General features: G+C 41.8%; 2 protein-coding genes across 2 annotated transcripts; one reads left to right on the top strand and one right to left on the bottom strand.

Moving 5' to 3' along the window:
• Positions 1-8,367: 8,367 nt before the first annotated feature.
• On the bottom strand, positions 8,368-10,202 carry LOC114451873 (60S ribosomal protein L19-like). The gene is made up of 6 exons (XM_028430824.1): positions 10,148-10,202; positions 9,329-9,435; positions 9,095-9,217; positions 8,905-9,025; positions 8,687-8,797; positions 8,368-8,572 (listed from the first exon to the last, which is right to left on the bottom strand). Exons 1-6 carry the CDS (start codon positions 10,150-10,152, stop codon positions 8,446-8,448), a joined length of 594 nt encoding a protein of 197 aa, XP_028286625.1. The 5' UTR covers positions 10,153-10,202; the 3' UTR covers positions 8,368-8,445.
• A 261-nt stretch (positions 10,203-10,463) lies between these two features.
• Positions 10,464-23,365, top strand: gpam (glycerol-3-phosphate acyltransferase, mitochondrial). Its single transcript, XM_028431712.1, has 21 exons — positions 10,464-10,855; positions 12,416-12,555; positions 12,765-12,884; positions 13,161-13,234; positions 13,702-13,815; positions 13,996-14,145; positions 14,275-14,374; positions 14,733-14,869; positions 15,264-15,363; positions 16,540-16,752; positions 16,890-17,003; positions 17,148-17,233; positions 17,625-17,737; positions 18,825-18,895; positions 19,132-19,399; positions 19,493-19,650; positions 19,761-19,838; positions 19,925-20,062; positions 20,142-20,331; positions 20,502-20,560; positions 20,926-23,365. Exons 2-21 carry the CDS (start codon positions 12,472-12,474, stop codon positions 21,040-21,042), a joined length of 2,484 nt encoding a protein of 827 aa, XP_028287513.1. The 5' UTR covers positions 10,464-10,855; positions 12,416-12,471; the 3' UTR covers positions 21,043-23,365.
• Positions 23,366-25,887: the final 2,522 nt, after the last annotated feature.

Raw genomic sequence — 25,887 nt, 5'->3', positions numbered from 1 at the left:
CCAAACTTTGTTTCATGAATGACTAATGCTTCTCCCAGGATATGTGGTTACATACATTTGAGGGCAGCAGTGGCTCAGTGGTATAGCAGGTTGTCCAATAACCGGAAGGTTGGTGGTTTGATCCCAACTCCTAGTCATTGTTGTGTGTCCTTGGGCAAGGCACTTTACCCGCACTGCCTCCAGTGCACTCACTGGTGTGGCGTGCCTTGCTGGTCATTGTATGACACTGCTTGGCAGCAGCCTTAAAAACAATTTGAGTGTTTTTAAGGCTGTATCTAAAATTATAAATGAATAAATAAATAAATGAGTGTAGTAAGACAAGGTGAAATCACCTCACAACATTTGGTTTATCGTTTTGTCATTAGAAACCAAAAGGCAGTGTGAGTAACTGTCTTTATTGGGGCAATAACTGTAAATACAACTATGACAGAATTTGTAAATAGCCTTATTAAGATACTGTATATATTGGCTCTGAATAGCACTCTGACATTTGCAGCTATCTAGGAGCTGACTAAGGGCATTAATTTCACTATAACAGGAGGATTATAATCATTTATTGTCTTACTTACCTGTGTATGCATCTCTTTGCTCAATTAACATCTGTCCCTGTCAGCACAAGTCTTTTCAAATACTATGCACAACAGTTCTAGTCACACACTTTATTTTGTACTCCAGCGTAGCCACACTTGTGTCAATGTACTGTGATACCTGTGCTTTTGCAAATATTTGAATTTGGACTGCAGCTTTTACAAAGTGCCCATCAGTCTGCACCATGACACTCCTAAACATTACCGTCACTGACTAGAACCAAAATTGGCTCAGGATCAGTTTTACCAGGTGAAGCTCCCATTTCACCTCAATGCACACTTCCAGGCTAGTTCTCTGCATGGCTAGCTGCCCTGTGATACTCGCATCTCTCAATAAATAAAGCCGAATGAACTCTCAAGAAGTGTGTTCCGTTATTTGAAATATATTATGAATGTTTATGGAAAAGAAGGTACTCTTACGCCCCTTTAATTTAGTGCCATTATTACTTCTTGTGTTCCTTTCGTCCGTGTTAAACTTTTACAATAAGTTGTTTGTTATTATTAAAATCAGTGAAGGGCACCATTTTAAACTGAGAGTGGGATGAATATAAAAAGTGATGTGAGTGCTCTTAGAAAAGTTGTAAATGAGCGGAAAAGTCAAAAAAATCTGAAGGTTACATGTCCACAAAGACAAAACACTAAGCAATCACTTTTCATCCCCCACATTTTGCTGTGCTAAAAAGAATCAATTTAAAGCTGAGAATCTGCACTCTAACCTTATATTCATCAAGTAATTTCACAGCCAGTTTCATGAACTATTCAAACAGAAAAATGTCTCCCTTCATGGCCGAATCATTCGAGTACACTGATATCCTTCATATGAGCTGAGGGCGCAGCGCCTGGGAAGACTACTTATTCTTAATGACCATAAATAATATGATTAACTCCCAATAAAATTAATTGGCAACGGGAGGAGCTACTGGCAGGCCATAGACTAAGCTGGCAAAGACAGTGTTGTGTGTGCTGTATGTGTGTGTGTCCCTGCTGTGGTGCAAGGAACATTTCTCAAATCATGACCCAGTTCTGTTATCAAATTGGATCAAATGTGATTGTGGTCTATGTAGAGAGGGAGACAGAAGTGTGTGCAACTGGCAGTACATCAAGCCACTCGTACATTTTTATGAAATTGCTGACTTTGGTGCTCCGACAGAGCTCTCCACTTACTCTTTCCTTTTGTTAGAAGGAGCAGAGGAAGTTAAAATCCTCTGAAATTCTCTTTCTGCAGCTCACGATAAGCAGCAAATGTATGCGTCTCCTTTAACAAACCATTTTCACTTCCTTTTTTACACTACATCCATCAGCATCAACACAACACAGAAGTGTTCAGTTTACAAATTCAACCAAATCAAAGAGACTAGTCCTGAGTGTATCATGCCAGCTCCAAAAATATGATATAAAATGGCTCATTAAATGTGTGATTTGTTGCAGAATCCCTTCTTGTCCTGTAATGTTCACACTTTTTGAACCTGGACAGATTCACAGCAGGGTCAATGATCGCATGGCGTCAACAGGCAGCAGTATTATAACAATGCAAATTCTAGGAGAAGATTCCATGCTTAGAATAGCACTTGATTATATAGCTGGGCAGAAGGAAAGGAGAGCACTGTCACAGGAAAATAAAGCCTTCTGCTGCTTGCTGACAAACAGACAACTTACATACCCACACATCAAACACTAAAAAAAAAATAATCTCAGATCCTTCTTCAAAGTCTGCATGAACAGATATTAACATGCAAATCTACCTAGCCCTCCGGATTACTGTATCAGACCCTGTGGATGCTGTTCATAAACTGATAAGGTTACGGTGAATGGTACAAAGTGATGTCCCTTGATGTCATTTCATGGATGTGTACAGTTTTTGAGTGATTCTGCAGAAAGTTTGAAATCAACAAGTTTTGTGGGGTTTCTGTGATGAAAAGTTTTGTATTACTGCTTCTCAGGGGGCTTAATTCATGAATTCAGACATGGCAGTCTGGAGGATGAGCCTCATTCTGGAAGGCTGGTCACTGTTGAAATCTACAATGTGAAATGAATGGTACACTGGCAGAGTGCTGAGTACCTCGTGAATGAGATAAGGTCGGATTCAGCACAATCTTGCCATTTTTGGTGGTGAATCCTTTGAGATTTCTCCTGTAATTTGTAACCTTGAAGGAGTCTTAGATCAGCCACTTCTGAGCAGAGAGGAAAGAACAATACAATCTGTGGAAACGCACACAGTTCTGAAGAAATCCAAACCAGTGAGGTCTGCAAAGGCTCCAGATGTACTAATGAAAGGATCACACTGGGGGCTGCTGAGATGTCTGCTGGAGAAAGTCAAAAAGCTTTAGCATGGGACACTGACAATACCAGGACAATGCTCCAGTAAACTAATTCTGTTCATGTGATTTGGCAGCCATCTTCCCCAAGGACCTCCAAAGGTCATGTTCTGATGGTGATGATGACATCACAGCTGCTGTGGACCAACTTCCCGAAAGCCCAGGACACTGAATTCTTCAAGGATAGACTCCATATGTGATGAAAGAAAAGACTTTGCTCCTTTCCAGCCAATGCTGTTACCATCCTGAGGTTACAGTTGTGTTTACATTTTCACAGACCTCCAGGCCAACTGGACCATTAAAAATGAAGGAGGAACACGGAGACTGCATGATTAATGCATGGTCTCATCTCCTGCCGCGGAGGCTACCCCTGGTTTCTCAGGATTCTGCTCGCACAAACACACTTTCAGTGACAGGAATAAGCATCGCTCCGGCAAGTCCAAAGTTAGAGACGCTTCCTAGACTTTAAATTTAGTAGGAAGCCAGGGTGTATCTATCCTCTGAAGGGAAACAGGAGGGACCTCTGAACACTTTTTACCTTTTATCGCACTGTTAGAGCATGACACACAACAGTGAATTGACCCTTTCCAGCTGCCATTGTTTACATAAATCATTGTATCAAAAGTGAAATTATAACTTTGATTCAAAGTATGTCGGTTGTCTTGTAACTGTACCGGCTGAGGTGTGTACCAGATGGCTGTGTCTTTGGTCACCACAGATGTTTCTCTGAATTAAACCCACTACACCTCAGGAAAACACAACACTGTGTTCCAGTCTTGCAGATCCATCCCACCTCCACACCTGCTTTCACTCCACAGCTGCAACAGGATTAAACTCCACAGACTCCACAGCACTTCAACCAATGTGCCTTTAATCAGTGATTTTTCCATCAGCGTTTAACCTTAGGGCTAAATGCACAGCAGCTTTGATGGGATTGTTGTCCTCTCCACTCGCCCACAAAGAGGAAGTCAAGCAGCACAATTATTGTTCAAGGACAGAGGATGTGACTCTTGAAGGAGGGTGTTTTTAAATCGTTTGATTTGATCTATTTCTCTTTGATGATGAAGATTTGGCTTGTTGCTTTCTGCTTGTTAGTGAGTGCAGACCCTCTGGTGATTCATCTCCACACTATGCTGCATTAGTTGTACAGTCATTGTTGAGGTTTTAGCTTCACTAAGTAAACACACTCTGCTGTCACTGGTGACAGAAGAGAGTCCTAGTTACTTTTGATTTTGTAGTAGTGGACAAAGTATTTTCATCTTTTTCTTGCTCTTTGACCTCTGATGGTTTCTACAGTGTCTTCGGTCGACTTGTGTGTTCCTTCTCAGACACAGACCACCACACAGCATGTTGAAGTCCTTTTCATGCCTCACCTCCCAGGCTCAGCCCTCCTTTCCTCTTAGATGGTTGCCAAATCCAGCCTGCTCTAAAATCTTGAAAGCACACTTCACAATCCATTAAGTCGCTAAGAAAAGGATCTGAACTCCACGGGACAGGTCTCTCCTCACATCACAGTACATTTATAAATTTAAACATATTAATTTTTCAGCAACTTTACATCAGCTTTTCTCTCTCTCTCTCTCTCTGTATATATATATATATATACACGTGTGCAGACACACTTCACACAGTGTATTGTTCTCAGTCGACAGGCTCAGTTCAGTCAAGCCCTGCGTTTCCAGCTATTCCTACAAAGAACCCTGTAAAATATGGTGTCCTGGCATGAGGAGGATAGGCAAAACTAATCTATTCAATTTGATGTGTGTCACAGACTTTGGGGTCTGTGCCTTCGAGGCGCGGGGATTAGAGATAATTGGGGCTGCTCTGTTTTGCTAAAGATGCTTTGCTTGCTATCAGCTGAAGCTACTTTTTTTTCGCTTCGCCGAGTCAACAACTATGTTATGACAAATAGAAAGATGAAAAAGGAAAAACTATTTAGCAGAGGGAAGAATCTGCAAAACAGCAAGGGAAAGAGTTAGTAACACGTAAAGTGCAAGCTTTTGAGAAACAAGGCAAGAGAGGACAGGGATGCAAATAAAGAGAGATCCACAGAGAAAGCAGTGGAAAAGCTGGCTGACTTGATTTGAATCTAAAAATTCTCATGACTTTTCAGCCTTTGAATTCAAATATGCTGTACATAGCAGAGCAACTGGCATGTTTTCTAGTCACCAAAATATATTTATTAAATGTAAAATATAAAAACAAAATGACATTTCACTAATGTCTACCAGCTGGAGTTGTTTTTCTGGCTCCATCTGGCCTTTCAGCTGATAAACACATATGATTTCCATATTTGCTCCAAAGTCCCAAAGAAGGTTTTCTGAAGTGTATTTCATACGCTGCCTTTACAACAATGATGTTTGATGATGTGTGTTTATGCTCTCTGTACTTCAGCTTCACTGATCTGATGCTGAGTCCTGCCCTCTTCTTCAACTTTTGCTTTACTCCCTCTTTTTTCATCCTTGTGCTCATTTTGAAACTCAAAGCTTTGGTTTAAAAAAAACTGTCATTTTAACTGGCATTTCAGTTTCTTCTGTTTTTTAACCAAACAGAATACATCTTATTTCACACAATCCTTACAAAAGTGAGAAAATGAATCATCTCATCATGCTGCCATTTGTTTGTTTGTTTCTTAAGCATTTTAATCAGTTATTGATAAATGAGCTGATGTGACTCATTTATTATCAGCTGAAGCTTTGACTGATGCTGCCTCTGACTCATATTATGGTGGGTAGTGTAGCTGTTCATGGCCTAAGAAACTCAGCAAAGACCCTGTGCAGTCAGAGGGAAGGGTAAACAACCTGTAGCTGAAGATGCAATGCCTGGATTGTAACGTTTTATTTCAATGCTATGATATCTGTCTTATCAAATTACAGTCCAATCTGCACTGTGTGGTCTGCGGTGACCTCTAACTGGACACCTGAGTACTAACCCATGTCCACATGTCATCCTACATCAATGCTGACTCAGCAAGAAAAACAATAGAGCTGTGTTGAAAACTAAATCCATACTTAATTTTTGGCCTCCAAGTCTTAATTTACAGTCGTAAATTAATTTTGTAGGACGACCTATGGACCTCTATTTAGACATTTACCAGGCACGTCATGCTGCCAGCTGACCATGGGGTGGATAGGGATCCCCCACGAGAAGCTGGAGGAAGTAGTAGTAGTTTTCTCTGATCTCCCTGTCACTACCACTACTCTCATAGCTTATACAGTATGGATGGATGGTGATGGATGGATGGATGGATGGAGCTGGTGGATGGATGGATGGATGGATGGATGGATGGATGGATGGATGGACGGACGGACGGATGGATGGATGGATGGATGGATGGATGGATGGATGGACGGATGGATGGATGGACGGATGGATGGATGGATGGATGGATGGACGGACGGACGGACGGACGGATGGATGGATGGACGGATGGATGGATGGATGGACGGATGGATGGATGGACGGACGGACGGACGGACGGACGGACGGATGGATGGACGGACGGACGGACGGACGGATGGATGGATGGACGGACGGATGGATGGATGGATGGACGGACGGCTGGATGGATGGATGGACGGATGGATGGATGGCCGGACGGATGGATGGACGGATGTATTTTCAGTGTGAATACAGGAGAAAGCAATGGCAGTGGCCTGAGGTTGAACAAAATGTGACCAGAAAGCTGCCACTTTGAATCACTAGGCAGCTTGGGAAAATCCAGGGTTCAACCTGCCCTTTCCAAATGCGGCAGCTGACTGTTGTCTGTTTGTAGTCAAGATACGACTACTGCACATTGTGTGGATAAGAAGGAAAGAGAGTAAAAGCATGGAAACACCTGGTTTTAAAGGTTTAGTGTGAACACTACTCTTTTGTGTTTCTACAAATAACATACTGCTACAGAAATCATTCAATATTATGTTCTATTGATATCTATGATGAAATCTGACAACCCTGTCTGTCCGAGGGGGATGAGAAAGGCCAGCAGAGGTGGGTGACTGTGGGCAATACTGTCGCTTCATGTCACCCAAAAAAGGGTCCCATATAACTGCTTTTAGATTTAAAAAATAACATCCCTTTAATTACGTTCATCTCCCCATCTCAATTGTTATTGAAGACCTCCTGAACTTGTGAATGTCCACCATTTGTTATGCCACGGGTTGGAGGACAACTGTAATAAAGAGCACCGCTGCGTTTCAGCTCATATTCCGCTCTTTATCTAATCCCATTAAAGCACACGCTTCAGGAAATAGGAGTGCCTCCTGGTAATGAAGGAAGACATTACTGCAGCTACAAAGTGGCCTTGCTGTATAAAGGCTGTTTTCTCCTCCAGTAATCCCTGTGACATCTTTCTGCAGATCTTGGATGGTTTTGTCTTTGCGGATCAATTTTGTAATGACTGCATACAGTTTAATTCTATGTTCCTCACAGTGTGTGAAGCTGCTGTGCATCAAAATTAAATCAGGATATCAAGGAAAGCAGATGCATTATGCCGTGTAAACCTTCATTGCAGCTGCCCAAGGCCTTTGAAACCCAGATTTTAAATATGAAGACTCTTCACTGCCAGCCTCTAAAGCTTAGGTGTCCTATTGTTTATGCATGACAGCATGTGAGCTACAAACACAGCCAGCCTGACTTACAACAGAAAGACTGTTCTGCCAGTGAATAGTAAGTCAATTTTCCACAGCATTGCAGTCTGTAACCACTTAAGTTGGCAGGTAATAATTAGAATTCACTAATAGCTGAAAATGAATAGATTTCTCTGAGCTCTTAGACCAATGTTTCAATGCTTCATTCCAAGTGCAACGCTCAGCTAGTTAGGTGGGTGTGCTACAAAAAGTCTGCAAAACTTTGTTAGGTCTTTCGTATAAAAGAGCAGGTAGTGGAAATGGAAATACACAACAGCACAAATGATTTCCACACTGAGGGCTCTGAACAACAGCTTGTCCTGTCTCTGCAGGGGAGATGTCGAGTTAAAAATATTGCCCATTGGTAGAACATGCAAACCCAAACTAAAAGTATGATTCAGCTTCGTTGAGGCAGCAAGCATTATATTTATGGATGCTTTTAAAAGCACCTTATGAAATATGTATTTTCACAGGGGGGGACAGAATTTTTGTTTCTTTACAGAAACACAAAGCTCAGTTTGTACAACTACATGCAGCAGAACAGAAAATCATAGTGTGTGCAGCATAACGTTACAATCTGTGTGACAATGGTTAAATGGTACTCACGTTGGTTTACTCATAAAGCCTTTTATTTAACACTTTAGTCCAGGGAGTGGTTTAAGCTTTTGACTGCTTTTTTAAGCAGTCATTGATTGTGACCATACTTTGCACTCTGCTGCCACCCTTTGGACTGTTGAGAATGCTGCCACAAAACACACAATGAAAGGTCTCTTTCTTCAGCCAATAAAATACCAAGACTACACATGATACCAGAAATAATCACAAGGCAATGCTAGCTTCTTTTATCCAAATTTATTAACAACAAAAAGCTGAATCAGACATAAATCTGATTAGATTCAATTAATATTTTGGAATTTATTTCTTTGTGGTTTCCTCTTCTTTTGATAGGTTCTTGATAATCTCCTCTTTCTTGGCCAGGAGACGCTCCTCTCTGCGTTTGCGTGCCTCCTTTGTCTTAGAGCGACGAGCCTCAGCCTGGTCACTGGATATGTCAAGAGAGGTGGATGTGAGAGGGAAATGTATGTTGGTGAAAATAAATATCACTATACCTGGACTGCAACAAAACAAGTCATTTCAACAAAAAGGTGCAACTTACGCCAGAAGCTTCTTGCGAGCTTTATCTGCCTTCAGTTTGTGGATGTGCTCCATCAGGATGCGCTTGTTTTTGAAGACGTTACCCTTGGCCTTCAGGTAGAGACTGTGGTACCTGATGCAAACAGAAAAAAAAAAATATCAGGATACCCACAAAGCAAGAACCATCATACTTAAATTACAACACTAGCTTAAAAGAAAATAATGAGAAGACACACTTACATGTGCCTGTCAATTTTCTTGGACTCCCTATAGCGACGAAGAAGACGACGCAGGATTCTCATGCGCCGCATCCATGACAGTTTTTCAGGCATACGAGCATTGGCTGTACCTTTTCTCTTACCTAAGAAAGAGACAAATTACATTATACTGGAGTGTCACCTTATTGAAAATTAACAAGTCAATTATTTACCATATCCCATGTGACGTCCCTTGCGGCGTGCCAGTGTGTTCTTGCGGCAGCGCGCACGGGAATGAACCGTCACAGGTTTCCTGATGATCAGACCATCCTTCACCAGTTTGCGGATCTGCTGGCCTGCACAATAAAAACATTATTAGAGAGGGGCTTAAGACGACTCACAAAGCCAGCCCAGATAACGCCAAGCTACAAAGAGAAATCTGTAACATAAAACAGGGGACAACTTACGAGAGTTTGCATTGGCAATCTCATTGGTCTCATTGGGGTCCAACCACACCTTTTTCTTGCCACAGCGCAAGACGCTGGACGCCAAGCGCTTCTGGAGCCTGAGCATGCTGGATGGACAAAAGACAACATATTCGTTTTTAATTTGGGATGACCATAAGGTTTAATAATTCACTGTGAAACAATACAAGATGTCTATAAAAAGTAAAATTTAATTTGTTTTATTTCTGCTGAACCAAGCATCTCCACAGAATATGAATTTAAACATTGACTAGTCACAAAAAACTCCATCAGTATTTATTTCATTTTTATGGTTGGTTTAACTCAAGTTTGTTAAGTAAAAGCAACATAAGTTGGCAGATGAAAAAGATGATGAAAAGGTGCAGTAATTTACTGGGAGACGGTCATGAGTAGTGTAAAATATTGTAGCTTGTAAGCTACCTGAGCTGCTAAGCCTGCAATATGCATCACCAATGGAGAAACAGGAGAGAAATACTGGTGCCCAAATATGGGCGATTTATTATAATAACTTAAATCACAGGCTTGTTCGACAGACAGCCTCGTTAAAAGGCAGCGCTGTGACCAGCTGATTCGCAGCTACGTATCTGTGGTGCTTCAGTAACATGTTGTGACATATCACCGTTAGCTAGGTTAGCTTCTCAACACAGGCCCTACACGCATATTGGTGAAAAATAAGCCACTTTAACAAAAGACATCCAGCGCCCATGCCTTCCGTGTAGTATTAAACAATATTTCCAACAACACTATTTTTATTTACCTTAGAATAAAACCGATAATTTAAATTTCAAACATTCTCCTTACCTCATGGCTGCCGCTAGCTTGAGAGAAACGAAGGAAATAGAACGTGCAAGACCGTACCATTATAGTTGTCGGCATGGGTGAGTCAACTATGTCTATATTATATGGTCTGTCAAAAAACGATGTTGTAGCTTTTAATTACAAAGAATGAAAAGTATCGAAATTACTCATATCGTTTAAATCCATAACACTAGTCTATTGTGTCCTAGAAATCATTATGAATAAACTGATTTGTCTCCCTTGCCAACCACAATGGTATGGTCCATTAAGATGTTATTGCAACATCCGGCCACAGGAGGGCACACTCATACATGTTTCAGGGAATTACATTTTTAGTGGGTTTACTTGTGTGTTTTGTCAAGATAATGCTGAAATTATTTAGAGACCTCGATAGTTTCTTGCTTGCTACTTAGTCCTTTTTGTCATAAATATTGTCGTGACTGAGCATACTGGTTCAAGACAGGCACCGTACCGCCCTCCCCTGTGTGCCGGCAGAACGGCACCGCCGGTAGTTACTGCGGTCTGTACCAAAACAACCGCGAGTGGTCCTGCCTCCTGTCACACGTCTCTGCCTGTCTGAGCCGTGCTAGGTTCAGTCCGTTTGCAGAGAAAGCTCGGATACTCAGATGCGCTAAAACACTTCAGCGACTTGCTGTTTCATTGTGGAGTTTGGTTTTTTGAGATATGAGTCAGCGTAACACAATATTCAAGGTAAGTGAGATGCCGTTCTCGCGAGCCTGCACTGCTCGCTATCGTGATGCTACTAGCTACCTCGCTGGAAGTAACTGTTAGTGATGCCGCCGCCGCCGCTGCTGCTGCTGCTGCTGTCTTGTCATGGAAACAACAGCGATTGAAACACTAGCTTACACGACGGAGTTGACACAGTTATGATTAGGGGGAACTACGCCGCTCTGGGGACCTTTTTTCTTAGTGGAATCTGACATTAGCCGGTTAACTTTAAATGACATTGAGCTCAGTAGAGGACCATTGACAGTGTGATATTTTGCATCTTCTTCTGTCTGCCCTGCTGACATATATCAATGTAATGTAACCATTTGCCTAGCTTTGAGGTGTCTAGTTAACATCACGCGAATAAATGGACTCCACTGCGAGTCCATTGTGAATGCCTTAAGCCCCTAAGATTTAACTCGTGTCGCTCGGCAGCATGCCATGCAGCGTGTCACAGACGGTGACGGAAAATGTTTTAAAAACTACACAGCTACTATACATGGAGCAACTTTTGCTCTCCAACTACATATCATTAAGCAAAACACCAAGGCGTTATTGACCGTGTAGCCAAGCGAGACATCAGACTGCCTGGGTTTGTGCTATTGTTGTCTGCCCTGGTAGTTATCTGCACGGCCCATCTGTCACAAAGAGGAGACTTCTTCTGTTTGACCTGCTTATTGCAGACAGCTTGCAGAGTGTGAGACGGATTAACCTAATGCTGTACAGTGTGTATGAACAGGGATGTGTTTTTTTATTCTGTAATCTGTAAGATTAACTCAAGAAACCATCAGGTACCACAATTTTGAACAGATTTACGGCATTTTTCTCACTATCTACATTGTGAAGTAGTAACTGACAAAATAATGATAAATACAAGGATGTACAGTCTTTAAACACATGATTGTTGCATTGCCAAGAGTCTAGTAGTGCTTTTATGATCTCATCTGATGTGGAGATTATTACTGTCCGTCATCTCATCTACTCGTATTGAAATCACCTGTTACCTAATCACCCCAGCTCCTCATCCTTCTGCTTCTATGTTTTGCTTCCAACAAAGTCACCCCATCAGTTGGAGCACTCCTGGTCATTGCCCCCTTTGAAAACCCAGTTTCCCCTCATCTGTTTGCACATCACTTACTATGACCACCACCAACACTCCATGAGGACAATAGCTCAAAGTGCATTCATCCATTGCTGCTGGACACTAGGCTGGCTTTTTTTTGCCAGGAGGCCCACGAGTCTCCTGTCTCTGTCAGACATTATTCACAGAATAACTAACTGACACACATACTGCACAGTGTTTGGTATTAGAGCGTTCATTCATGAAATGACTCACTAACCTATTTTCAAACTAATCAGACCTACTGGCTGTGATGTTTTCTTGATTACTTTTTTCCTGGATCACTATATTCTACATTAACTCCTGCGTTTTTATTGTTGATGTACACATAATAACTAAATACATAGGTAATTTTTGGCAAAATTCTTTAAGTTTAACTATCCTCAGCGATCATATTTGATCATATTTGTGTGTCTTAACAGCTTGCCAGCTAGTGGTGTGTGTTCTGGAGGGAGAGAGGCAAGAACAGCAGAGAACCATGGAGCTGTCAGATGGCTTGTTGCTGCAGGTCAACAATGGAGAGCAGTGGAGTAACCGCTGGAAACATCCCAATGAAGACTTGGTAAGCTTCAAACCTTAATAATAATAAACAAAACGAATAACCTAATAAACCTTTATAATATGTTTGTGTACTGTGTGATCAGCACTTGACATCTTGTTAGATCAAAGGTGATAAATCCTGTTCGAGCACCCACATGTTACACAGGCCAGGTTCTTCTTTGATGGTATTCATTTACTCTAATTGAATCTTGTGTGGCTGTGTTTTTCAAGGACCGTAGCACCAGCCCTTCAGTCCTGCGCTGTGTTGCCAGCACGTGGAAAGAGGGTCTGCTGAACAGAAAGAGGCCCTTTGTGGGCCGTTGCTGTCACTCCTGCACTCCACAGAGCTGGGTAAAGTTACACTACAGCTGATTAACTGTGACTCAAATTCATTCACTGAACTCTAGTGACTTCCAGTGTATTATCTGTAAAGGAAGATAGCAAATAAGTAAATCTTGCATTTGGATAATGAGAACTACTTATGTATTCCCTCATTGTTTATTGAATGTGTAAGAGATGTCTTTCCGATATTTAAATGAAAATATCTTCATTATTTAAAATATTTCTTTAAATACAAGCAATTTTGCTGCTTTTTTCTTATTCTTTCAAATTTTGTATATGTTACAGGACAGACTGTTCAACCCCAGTATTCCCTCTCTGGGACTGCGCAATGTCATCTACATCAATGAGACCCACACTAGGTAAACAAAGCAATATCAACACAATATCTTCCTCTTTTCAAACTACATCTTGAGCTGTTTGACTTGACCGTGACACCTTGCAGCAAAAGCGGGACCTGTATAGTACAATCCACACAATTCAGGCAGGTGCCTGCCTGAAATAAATGGCTTTAAGGCTGGAGGGCTGATCTGTGATCCAGTGGAAAGGGAGACGGATGAATAATTTAAAGTGTTTGTCAGTGGACACCGGACACATGCATCCAGTGACTGACTTTAGCAGGCAAACCTCAATAAGACGCCATAATTCCTTAACCTCCAATGCTATAAACACAAGGGTGGTTTAACCTACTCTGAAGAAAGTGTGTGACAGAAAGAGACCTGCAATGTCTTTATCTGAGCAATTAAACCATATATTAGAGTGTACCGGTATTCTCCTCTTGATGTCTTTTGTCTGTTAGTACTCATAGGTGATGTGTGTGACTTTGCAGACAGCGGGGCTGGTTGGCGCGCAGGCTGAGTTATGTGCTGTTTGTGATGGAGAGAGATGTCCACAAGGACATGTTCACCAGGAATGTGGTGGACAATGTACTCAACAACACCAGGTAGGAGCCAGCCCAACATGAACTCCAAATGTCACTGTAGTTGGTGACAGTGTGTACAAAAGCATGCCAGAATAAGTCATATTTGTCTAGACAAAAACAGCATCTGCATGTTTGGAATAAAGGCTTTTGTGGTCTAGAAGATGCAGTCTCATTTTTGTGCTCTCATTTTGTTGATTGCAGGGTGGAGACTACTATTTCGAAGGTAGCCACAGATGTGGATGCTGCAACCAGCCAACCTGGCCAGGAGCACAAATCTGTCAGTAAAGTGAAGCAGAAAGCCAGGGCCTTCCTCCAAGAGATGGTGGCCAATATTTCACCTGCCTTCATCAGGTACTGGAACTCTTTCTAAGAATTATGTTCTTTCCAGGGTAAAACATTTCAATATACTGCAGTGAAATTATAAGTTTACTGCAATTGAACCACAACTAGATTTGGATACACTGTTTTCTTTCTGTTCAGGCTGACGGGCTGGGTGCTGCTGAGACTATTTAATGGCTTCTTCTGGAGCATCCAGATCCACAAGGGACAGCTGGAAATGGTCAAGAAAGCTGCTACAGAGGTCAGCAGCCAATATACACACCCACTAAAAATGAATTAGACCGTCACAAAATGTTCTGTACAACACATTTGACAAGGTCCATTAACAATAACATTACCACTATCAGCAGAGCACACTTACCATCGACTAAAGAGACTTTAAGAAAAAGTTTTGCATTAACATATGCATACAGTACTACCATACTGTATGTATCATATTTTCCTCCAGGACTAATAAAGTTTTATCTTATCTAATCTTATCATATTGTATGTGATTTGTGCTTAACCACAATATAGAAAACTAGACCTCCTGTTATGTTTTTAAAACATATGTATTATATATGTAAAAATATGTCACAAAATGTGTTTTGTCTTTGCAGCAAAATGCGCCTATGGTGTTCCTCCCTGTTCACAAATCCCACATTGACTACTTACTCATCACGTTGATTCTATTCTGTCATAACATCAAAGCCCCACACATCGCTGCTGGAAACAACCTAAGCCTCCCCATCCTCAGGTAAAAAGCCCACAATACATTGTGTGTAGTTTCATCTGGAAAGAAGGTGACAGACCCATCTGTTATCAGAGGAAAGGGAACCTCCTGGAAGCATATCATATGCTTCCAGGAATATCATATTCCCATATCATATTCAGACTAAAGGAACTGTAATAGCTTAGAAACCAGCATTACTTACCTGATTCAAGCAGTATTTCTAGTAGTTCTGCTACTACAAGTAGCCATGATACAAGACACAAGATTTACAACCAATATAAAGGGGAAGACACACACCACAGACACCCCAACCAGCCCGTGTAATAAGTTTTCAGAATTTTTGTGTATTGATTATGTTTTAGTGATGTGTGCAAAGTGTAGAAAGGAAACCGTTTGAACAAGCTTTATTTGTTTTTAGCACCCTGATCCGTAAACTTGGAGGCTTCTTCATACGGCGTAGGATGGAGGAGACGGGAGATGGCAAGAAAGACATTTTGTACAGATCACTTTTGCATGCGGTAAGTCCCAAGAGTGTCTTTATTATCTGCAGTAATAACAGCCTTTCTTCATGCTTTGTGCGCTCTTTTCTTTGTTGAGTCATCCGAGAGTTGAAAGCTTGTGTTGCATAATGTTAACTTTTTTCTTCTGTTCCTTGTTTTGATTTATAGTTGGGGTTTAAGTGCTTTTTCAGACATGGAGAAAGAAATAATATTTGAACTCCTACAGATTACAAACCTGTAATGATAAGGTGCTGCTTTTGTTTACAGTAGTGACCTAGATTATTTTATTTTTACTCTGTTTATACATATTTTAACTTCCAACATACTCATTTAATGACAGCTTTTTAGTAGTAAAGTCTATTTGTAACTTTGACTCCTTTAATTGGAGTCAGAGTGTTCCCTGCTAAAGTGTAGGATTACCCAATATAAATGTATTGCCTCAGTAACAAGGACTCTGAATGCACGAAATAACAAGGTTACTTTGTGGATTTATTTTCTAATTGTATCTTATGGGCCACACAGGCTGTGTGTCTGAGTATTGTGTCCCTAAGATAAGAGCTATCTGCTTAAAACATGAGCAGCGGTTGGAAATGACACTGTACTAATATTTTACCTCACTTCCTGACAGAGTACACACATTTAACAAAACAATAACAGAAAGCGGACCAAATAATTTAATTTGGTAGGTGATAAAATTTTCATCTGTTCTGCCCAAGTCCCTCACAGAAACGTAATATCAACTTCACTTGCTCCTATCTAAACCTGAGCCGGGTTGTCAGTCCTCTTCACAGTATAGTCTGCATGCCTCAGCTCTGAGTCTATTCCAGGACAAACCTGTCTCCATAGCACAAGACAGCTGTGTACATACAGTACTCAGGAGGGTATCATTGCATAGCGTGACCGTCTTAAGTGCACGTGCACAATTCTCTGTGGTGCATGTCAAGGGTCAAATTGTTGTTAGCCGCCACACATTTTTAACTTGTATTCAGGCTGCACATATCTGCTGCATAACTCAGACTTCCGTGATGGAATCAATTTAGAATGGCAATAATGTTAAACACATTAGATTTTAAGACCTTCACATACAGAATTTGTCTAATTTCTGAGGTGTAATGGCACCTCATTCATTGACCTCCATCCTTTAAATCTTTACCGTTCTCTACCTTTCTCTTTATTCATCAATCTTTTTTTTAGTACACTGAGGAGTTATTGCGGCAGCAGCAGTTTTTGGAGGTCTATCTGGAGGGCACACGGTCCCGCAGCGGTAAGCCATCTCCACCGCGCGCAGGCATTCTGTCCATCGTTGTTGACACACTGTGCACGGGGTCCATCACAGACGTGCTGGTGGTGCCAGTTGGCATCTCCTACGACCGCATTATTGAGGGCAACTACAATAGCGAGCAGCTGGTAAGTGCCTGGGTAATGTTTGTGTGCTTTTGCTTTGGCAACAATGTAATCACACACAAAACACACAGAGAAAAAAGAACGTGTACGGCTTTTTGCAGATACTCAGAATCCTGAAAAAAACATGTTTGTCTCTCTAGGGCAAGCCCAAGAAGAATGAGAGTTTGTGGGGAATAGCATGTGGAGTGTTCAGGATGCTGAGGAAGAACTATGGTTGTGTCCGTGTTGATTTCAATCAGCCCTTCTCCCTAAAGGTGACTGTTTGAAGATCTACTGTATATCATGGCTGATCCTTTGGTGATGCATATTTCAGGTTTTGCTCAGCTTACAAATGTCTTGCCATAAATAAGCAATTTCCAGCAAATTTCCTTAATCATAAACTTTATTTAATCATATAGGAGTACCTGGACAGCCAGAGAACCCGCCACATTCCACCACCAGTGTCTCTTGAGCACGCCTTGATGCCCACCATAATTTCTGCACAGTAAGAGGAAACACACACACACAAACACACACACCACTCACCACCTCAGTGACCCCTTTATCTTCTCAGAGGTCTTAAACTTAACAACCTTCAAGATCTAAACTTGATATTGGTCTCCTGCTGCTGCCTCACAGCAGGGCCTGTATTTGACATCTGAGAGCAGCTCTCAACTTAGTGCTAGTAGGGGTTGCCTAAGTTCAAAGCTGTCCCTTTCTAATAGAAGTGACGTAGTCCTACAGTATTTTCACAAGGACAGCTGCGGTTTATTCCAGCTGGTCTAGGGCCACGAGTTCAGAAGCACTTTGTAAGACACAGACAGCACTTAGCACAGAAATCATATTGAATACCATTTTTCACAGAGCCTATAAAAATTGTTCTATTGTTCTTCTAGGCCTGATGCTCAGCTGTTTGAAGGGCAGGAGGCGGAGCAGATGAACAGAGAGCTACCTGATGACATATTTAGACGACAGCTTATCAACAACCTGGCCAAGCACGTTCTCTTCAGTAAGGAAGTTGTGAAAGTTCACAGATAGTAGATTTACTACACCTTACCACAAAGTCACAGTGCCACATACATCTCAATATATCGAGTATAGAAATGCATCAAGATAAATCATCACTGTCATTCAGAGTCAACCATTCAGCAGAATTTCATGTGGCACTGTTGAGTCAATCACATCTCATTTATTACTGGAGCATGTGTTGTGCTGTGTTATCAGGCATTCATCTCTTTAATGCACAAGAGCCTCCTTTTCATCCCGTGTGAAAGGTGCACCTGCTTTCAAAGGCAGCGTTTACATAACACGATCCATCATGCTGCCTCTAGTAATTGAAATCTAACACAACACAGCACAGCATCAGTCCATCCTCTTCGCATCACTCAGGGTGCTTTGCCCCGAGGTAGCACTACAGAAACCGGTTTTCCCCAGCTCTTTCAGCTGCATTCTCCTACGCTAGCCTTTTTTTTCACCCCTCAGCCAATTGCAGAGCCTCCAGCTGGATGGCATGTTGTTTTTAGCCAATAGGGTGAAGGGGAGGATAGAAACACAGAAAAAGGAAAGAATGCAGTACCAATTCTGGTGCTCATACCTCAAGGCTTCAAGATGCCCTCTAGTAACCTCTAGTCTTCCTGATTTATTATCAATACACGAAATGTTTTTAATGGTCAACCCTTTTTTGTTGAAACAAAAAGTCTTTTATATCAACTGCTCTTCAACCTACGAGATCAAGAATCTCGATTGTCATTATGCAAGGCACAATTAAATTTTGTTCAGCAGCTCTTGGCTGAAGACACACAGACACATGGAATGAAAGAAGGCATGCTTAAAGTATATCTAAACAATAAAATAAAATAAAGAATAAAAAGAGTAAAAGTAACTGTGCAAATTAACTTTTTAAAGTGCCAGGTAAGAATATATTGTGCATGATGACTTATGTCATATAGACCTTTGATTGAGGTTAAGCTCTATATTCTGTCTGCTTGTAGATCATGTTGATCAATTCGAAGTGTCACTGCATTGACACTGTTGTCTTTGCTTTGTGTTGCTTATTGTATCAAAGCTCTCTGTATCTCTTTCTTGCCTTTCCACAGCGGCTAACAAATCATCAGCAATCATGTCTACCCACATTATTGCCTGTCTACTGCTCTACAGACACAGACAGGTACATTTCTTTCATTTTTCTTCCTTGGCTGCTCCTGAAATTACTCACCATGCTCCTTCCCTTAAATGTCTCTCCATGGTAGTAATGGATATGTCTCAGCTTTACATTAGTGGTGGGTGTCTGCCCTCTACTGACACACTGATATAATGGTGAAATAATTAAATTTCCTTTTCATCCTGTAAACCACAAAACCACCAGGATTGTCTGAGCGTATGTTTTCCTTGTCTTTGCCCCAGGGAGTGGTGCTGTCCAAGTTAGTGGAGGACTTCTTCAATATGAAGGAGGAGATCCTGTCGCGGGACTTTGACCTGGGCTTTTCTGGGAACTCGGAGGATGTGGTCATGCGTGCCCTCCACCTCCTGGGAAACTGTGTCAATGTGACCAGTAGTGCTAATCGCAACGGAGAGTTTACCATCGCACCCAGCCACACTGTAACAGCACTTTTTGAGCTTAACTTCTATAGCAATGGCCTTTTCCATGTCTTCATTTCTGATGCAATCATTGGTAAGTTAATGAGTTGATTGTTTACTAGAGTGAAAGTAGATTTCATGGCCTTTGACTTACAGGGTTTTTATTTCTTTCATCATTTGTCCCCAGCCTGTAGCATCCTGTCACTGCAGCGAGAGCTAGTCTTGGAATCAGAGTCTGAGCACCAGCCTGATGATTCCTGTAACCTCCTCCTTAGTCAGGAGAGGCTCATTCGCAAAGCCGCTAGTCTCTCCAACTTCCTTATTAATGAGGTGGCTGTAGCACCTGTAAGTGTAAAGTCCTGCATATGTCACCTTGTCAAGCAGTATAGGATACTATCTGAAAGAGTTTGTTTGATGTCTCACTGCCTCTCTCGCTCCTCCTCTCCGTCTCACAGCCCTGCCAGACGATTTACCAGGTTTTCCACGATGCAGTGACCCGACTGATCCAGTATGGAGTTCTTTATGTGGCAGAGGTGAGCATACACTGACAACCCCAGCTGCTGGTGGACAAAGGGGATCAGGTTTTTCCATGGCTCAGTCAGTCTAATTTTTGAATTAGGAGGACCAGGAGGAACTAAGTCCAAGTCCTACAGAGGAACCATGGCCCAAAAAGTTTTCTGAGCCACTTTCCTGGAGAAGTGATGAAGAGGATGAGGACAGTGACTTTGGAGAGGAGCAGAGGGATCGCTACCTAAAGGTGTGGTTTAACACTGCTGATCTGAAAATTGTACTTGCAGAGCACAGAACTAGTTACTGACCTGTTTGTTGTTGATCAGGTGAGCCTTTCTGCAGAGCACCAGGAGTTCTTTGTCTTTCTTCAGCGACTGCTCAGCCCAGTGCTGGAGGCCTACAGCGGGGCTGCAATCTTCGTCCACAGTCTGAGTCAGCCCATGACTGAGTCCGACTACACCCAGAGGCTCTTTAGATACCTGCTCACCCGCACAGAGAGAGGAGTCGCTGCTTATGGTAACATTTACACAGTTTAAAACTATTCAGGATAAATCCCTGCATTGATTAAAGTGATCTACTATTATTAACCAGTCCCATTGTTAAAAACTACGGATGACCTAATCATTTAACCATTCAACTAATCTGAGATTTATCCACTAATGCAATCTCATTCTCTTCTTTTTCAGGGGAAAGTGCAACTCATTACCTGGTTAAGAACACAGTGAGAACATTCAAAGAGCTTGGGGTATGTGCGTGTTTTAATTAATTGTAATTGGTTCAGTCGGATCATTTTTATAGCTCTGTATGCCACCACAGCAGATGTAATCATATCATCCATTAGAAGACATTAAGGGCCTAACCACTTAAAGCAATGTGAGCCCATGCCATCACAATTATATCACTAGGTTGAGATTTTAAAGAGCCAGAACTCCTAAATGCTTCTTTCAGTTGGGATTTAAATACCCTAAAGTTAAACAAAAAAATTCAAGCTGACAAACTGCACTTAGAGGCTGTAGTCATTACACTATTATAACCTTGTTATGTTGTGGCAAACGGCTACAACTTCAACTGGTGATAAGTTGTTCCTCTTGCCTTGTGATCTTCCTCCAGGTTTTGAAGGAGAGAAAAGAGAACAGGGTGACCACTCTGGAGCTAAGCAGCACCTTTCTACCTCAGGCCAATCGGAACAAACTCCTGCAGTACATCTTAGGTTTCACCCTGCTGTGACCTGAGACACCTTTCAGCCCCCGGCTCCTTCCAATAAAGGGCTTCTACTGGTTACTTCTAAACAATCCCAGGTGCTACTCTGTGGAAAGCTTTACCAGGAAGTGCCTTCATGTAAAAGCCGCTAACTGTTCACTGTTAGCCGGAAGAGACTTGAAGCCAGTCTTCCTTTTTTGGTTCTAGCCTCTGATTTTCTGTCTTAGAACTGAACAGCTGATAAAACACATGTATCTTTTTTTTGCTTTTTTTTAAAGAGGTACCTCTAGGAATCATTTTTTCTCTGTGAACTTTCTCAGCAAAGTCAAAAGGTTTTAAGATGATCAAACTTTTAAACATATACTCATGCAGGTTAGAAAATGTTTGTGACTTTTACAGCAATCCGAACAAAGCAAGCTGCCTTTCGTCTATACAAGCAAAATATGCAGAGAAAACAACAGAGGCATTTTTCATCTTAACCCTCCTGCTTGTGTTCTCTCCAATGCACTGTAATGTCATACAGTAGGAAACATGTAGTTTGATGAAATACAAAAAAAAATGTGTATAGGTCACAAAAGCTCGTATATAGAGCATTTATGTGATGTCATCAAAGATTTGAGACTGAGAAACGGTCTCCTTACAAAACATGTACATATCCAAATTTTCATTAATTTGTATAAATCTAAATCGTAACATCACTTATTCTAGATAGTTGCTGGATGACGATATCAAAACTAAAAGCAGCAAAGCAGTTCGGCTAATCAGAAATGATCTACTCACCAGGTGCAGTACAGCATGTACCTGCTGAAAGTCTGGACTAAAAATCACACACACACACACACACACCTACAGTTAAGTGCATTCAAACCACTGATCTCTAAGTGCATTCAGTTCCACTTTTCATCATGGCTTTTGATGAAAAGTGAATGTGATTTCTGTGTTTGCGTAACACCTTTTCAATGAATGTTACATAGCACAGCACTTGTGATACCAGCCATCGCCTCCACTTACTTTCAAAAGCTCAGACACTCTTTGGTCATGCCTTTTCAGGGAAAGCAAATATTTCTAATTACCACCATATTTTTTTGCTGTATAAACACAATGTATAAAAGCCTTTACAGCGCCGCTGCTGAGAGAGCATTTTTGCTCCAGTGCTGTAGGTGGGCATTTGTGAGATTAGAGAGCTGCATAGTGTGTCGGAACAGGTTGCATTTGGACGTAGAGTAATACATTTGTCATGAAACGCCAGGTACACTCTCATTCTTTATTATTTTGTTGGTTATAAAATCATGTGGGGAAGAAAGGGCAAAGAGTTAAAGCCTGATAGTGAAATCACCCTGCACTGTACCTGTGCATTTAGTTTGGTTTTCAGTTTTAGTTCAATTTGAACATCCTGGGCACACCTGAGACAAGAAAAGAACATGTTCAAAAGGGTCAAAGGAAGTTTGATGAATCCTCAAATGAGGCTGATGGTGTGTGGACATTGTTGATCTGTTACAGAAACTGGGTGTCTGAATATTTATGCTGCAAGACAACACTGCTTGTAACAGTTCATTTAAATATTTTATTTCATATGATAAACCTGTATATTTTCATGCGAGTCTGTGGACAAAATAACCCATGAATGGGAAAGGTTTCATGTGGATTTGTGAGAGACGGCCACAGCATGTTGGAGAACAGATGAAGTATGTTACTGACATGTGACCTGAGTGTGTATAGATGTGTTTGTGCTAAAGAAGAGATTTAAAGCATTTCTGAGCCCACTAGCTGTCCCCCCGCCCTCACCAGTGGACGACCTCGGCCAAGATAAAATCACTTTACGTACTGTAACCACATGTCTCCTCTGGTCGCCTCCAGTCATGGACTCATCAATGTGAATAACAGAAAGATAGCTGTATTTGTAGGAGATAAAAATGTGTCATCTCTTGAACGTATCTGTACCTGTGTGATGCTGTAGTGAACTCGATGGTACTGACATGATCTATTTTTTATCAACTGTTAGCGGGAGTTCATCAAGTTGCATTAACAACATCCCATTATACTATGTAACATTGTAAGATAAAAAACAAAAAGAAAACATGCCTGTATCTATAGAGCAGGTGCCTTTTTAATGCACTGTAGTGTTCTTTTGTTGTGTTTTTTTTTTCTTTTTTGCATGTTAACAGGTTATTTCATGTGGAAATACAAATCAAACACTGTAGATTGTAAAGAGGCAAGAATGTGTTGTTACTATAAGAAGAATCACCAGCTACTAAAAAAGAAACTCGATTTTTTTTTGTCTTGCTTTATTGGAGCAAAGCACAATTGGCATTATTAGATTTTGTTTTTAAATAAATTAATGATAGATTAACCATGGGTTTGTCTTTTTACTGTCTATAGTAAAAGTGCACTCGATGCGCGTGAACGTCAAGTTAAACACCCGAATCGGCGCAAGATGGCAGAGACGCTACCAGAGACTCGGAAAAGAAAAACTTTTTGGAAAAGCCACCACCAGAAAGATGTGAGACTGCACTGGCGACGAATGAGGGAGCAGAAGCGGCTACGTTCTGTGATGCTGTGGTGGCCACAGTTCTTGCTGACAGGTAGGCTGTCAGCTTTCACCAAGCTAAGTGCTAACGTGATGCTAACAGGCACTGGTCGGCAGCTTTCTGCATTTTGAAGCAGTTTTTATTTACCGTTGAGCTTCTCTCTGATCTGACAAACTTGATGTGGATACAAAGACTTTGTTCTTGTCGATGGTCATTATCATTATCGGTGCTGCTAAACATGCTGCGTTGTCTCTCTGTTGTTGTTGTAGCTGAGGACGAGCAGAGCAGCGTCTTCTGTCATAGACCTGCTGCTGTTATCATTGTTCAGTTTACTGCTGCTGTCTTGTATGTCTCTGTATGTCTTGCTGTAATTACTGGACATTGTGTAGATGTGATATTCTCTCCACAGTTCTGTGATCTTATGACCAGACGCTGCACCAAACCAGTCTTCAAACCCCTGTCATCCCTCTTGAGTACAATAATCTGTTAAATGTACAGTTTTACCTTCAAAATATTGTGAACAAATGATCTGAGGAGTCAGGCCCGATGAGTTTTTTTTTTTTTTTAATTGCAGCAATCAAATCTAAAAAAGGCTAAAAAAGTATCACCGTGACTGAAACTAGCATGACAGAGACTTAAGGGCAATGAGTGAAAACCCCAGGGTCATTCATGCTTTGAACTGTGGTTTAGGGTTGATGACTTTTGTGAAGACTTCTCCTCCTCCAATTTTTGGATCAGACAGTCTCTTTCAAGGACACTATGCTCGGCCTAGTTCAGGTCAGATTGCTAAGTGCGTACCGTATTTAATAACTCCACACATTTTTTAGTGCGTTGGGTCAGATCTTGCCAAAGCTCCTTGCCGACGGCTTCAGTTTCAGCGTTGGCCTTGTTCAGCTGCTCTTCTAAGGCAGACATCACCTCAGCCAGTTTTTGGATCAGACCGTCTCTATCCAGGACAGTCTGGTTGGCCTGGTCCAGGTCAGCTTGCAGAGTGCGTACCATCTTTAATAACTCCACACATCTTTTAGTGCGTTGGGTCAGTTCTTGCCAAAGCTCCTTGCCGACAGCTTCAGTTTCAGCCTTGGCCTTGTTCAGCTGCTCTTCTAAGGAAGACATCACCTGGGCCAGTTTTTGGTCTCTATCCAGGACAGTCTGGTTGGCCTGGTCCAGGTTACTTTGCAGTGTGTAAACCTTATTTTCCAGCTCTGCACATTTGTCAAAGCATTGCTCCATGTTTTTAAGGCACTCATCCTTTGCCTCCCTCTCTTGTGTCAGCCTGTCTTCCATGGAGATCCTCTCCTCTACCAGACTGGTCAGGATGCTGTTTGTTTCCGGGGCATTCTGGTTCGCAGTGTCTAGCTGGCTTTGCAGGGAGCAAAGTTCAGAGGCCAGCTTCTCATATCTGGAAGGACTTTTTGCTGCCTCCTTACATTCTTTCTTTTCCAGTTTCTCTCTCTCCTTGCGATCCTTCCTTGCTTGTTTCTCCTTCTCCTCACATTGCTTCTTTTCCAGTTTCTCTCTCTCCTTGCGATCCTTCCTTGCTTGTTTCTCCCTCTCCTCACATTGCTTCTTTTCCAGTTTCTCCCTCTCCTTGAGATGCTTCTTTTCCAGCTTCTCCCTCTCCTCATGTTTTTTCTTTTCCCGTTTCTCCCTATCTTCACGTTCTTTCTGCAGCTTCTTTTCTGCCTTTTTTTGCTCCTTCTTGGACATCTTAGGCTCGTTGAGTTTTTCTTCCAGGAGCCTCCTCTCCTCTCTAATGTCTTTAAGGAGCTGCTGCATGCTCTCAAGGCTTTTGTCTTTAACTGCGAGCACCTCTTCCAGGTTCCGGAGTTGGGTTTTCATCACCTCTGCGCTCTCCTTCATTTGGCATTTGAGAGTCTCTTTTTCACTGGTCAGAGTGATGATGATGTCCTTATCCTCTTCTATGAGGGCATGCAGAATGCTAAGTTCACAGGTCAAATCATCAGACTTCCTCTCCCTGCCTACAGACCACTTGATAGAAGAAGCTTTGGCCTGCAGCTCTTCCACACTGTCTCTGAGGTGCTGATTTTCATCGGTGGCCTCTTTGAGCTGCACATCCAGAGACTGTTGAAGGGAAATCATATCCGCTTCCTTCTCTGCCAATGCACGCTTCCATTGTTTCTGCTTAATGGCCAGATCCACCTTTGCTGCCTCTAACTGCTCCTCCCACTTTTGCTCCTTGTGGGCCATCTCCTGTTTCAGAGAAGCCAGGTCAGCACGCAGCTGATCATTTTCCTGCTGTGCATGTAGCAGAGCAGCCCTCTGGCTCTGCTTGTAAGTTGTCGGATTGTTCACCGTCATTTGTTCCCCCGTTGGTGTAACA

Source organism: Parambassis ranga, chromosome 19 (genome assembly GCF_900634625.1).
Source record: "Parambassis ranga chromosome 19, fParRan2.1, whole genome shotgun sequence".
NCBI lineage: Eukaryota > Metazoa > Chordata > Actinopteri > Ambassidae > Parambassis > Parambassis ranga.
The sequence above is the reverse complement of the archived record's forward strand: the minus strand, read 5'-3'. Positions and strand labels throughout refer to the sequence as shown.

What these genes read in the sequence shown, in the direction of transcription:
- LOC114451873 (XM_028430824.1), bottom strand. An exon ending in AAGAAAATTGACAGGCACAT is followed by an intron (nt 8,798 to 8,904) that starts GTAAGTGTGTCT and finishes TGTTTGCATCAG; the next exon opens with GTACCACAGTCTCTACCTGA. An exon ending in GCTCGCAAGAAGCTTCTGGC is followed by an intron (nt 8,573 to 8,686) that starts GTAAGTTGCACC and finishes TGACATATCCAG; the next exon opens with TGACCAGGCTGAGGCTCGTC.
- gpam (XM_028431712.1), top strand. Translation starts at nt 12,472, where the DNA reads ATGGAGCTGTCAGATGGCTTGTTGCTGCAGGTCAACAATGGAGAGCAG. An exon ending in TGCTCTACAGACACAGACAG is followed by an intron (nt 18,896 to 19,131) that starts GTACATTTCTTT and finishes TCTTTGCCCCAG; the next exon opens with GGAGTGGTGCTGTCCAAGTT. An exon ending in GAGAGGAGTCGCTGCTTATG is followed by an intron (nt 20,332 to 20,501) that starts GTAACATTTACA and finishes CTTCTTTTTCAG; the next exon opens with GGGAAAGTGCAACTCATTAC.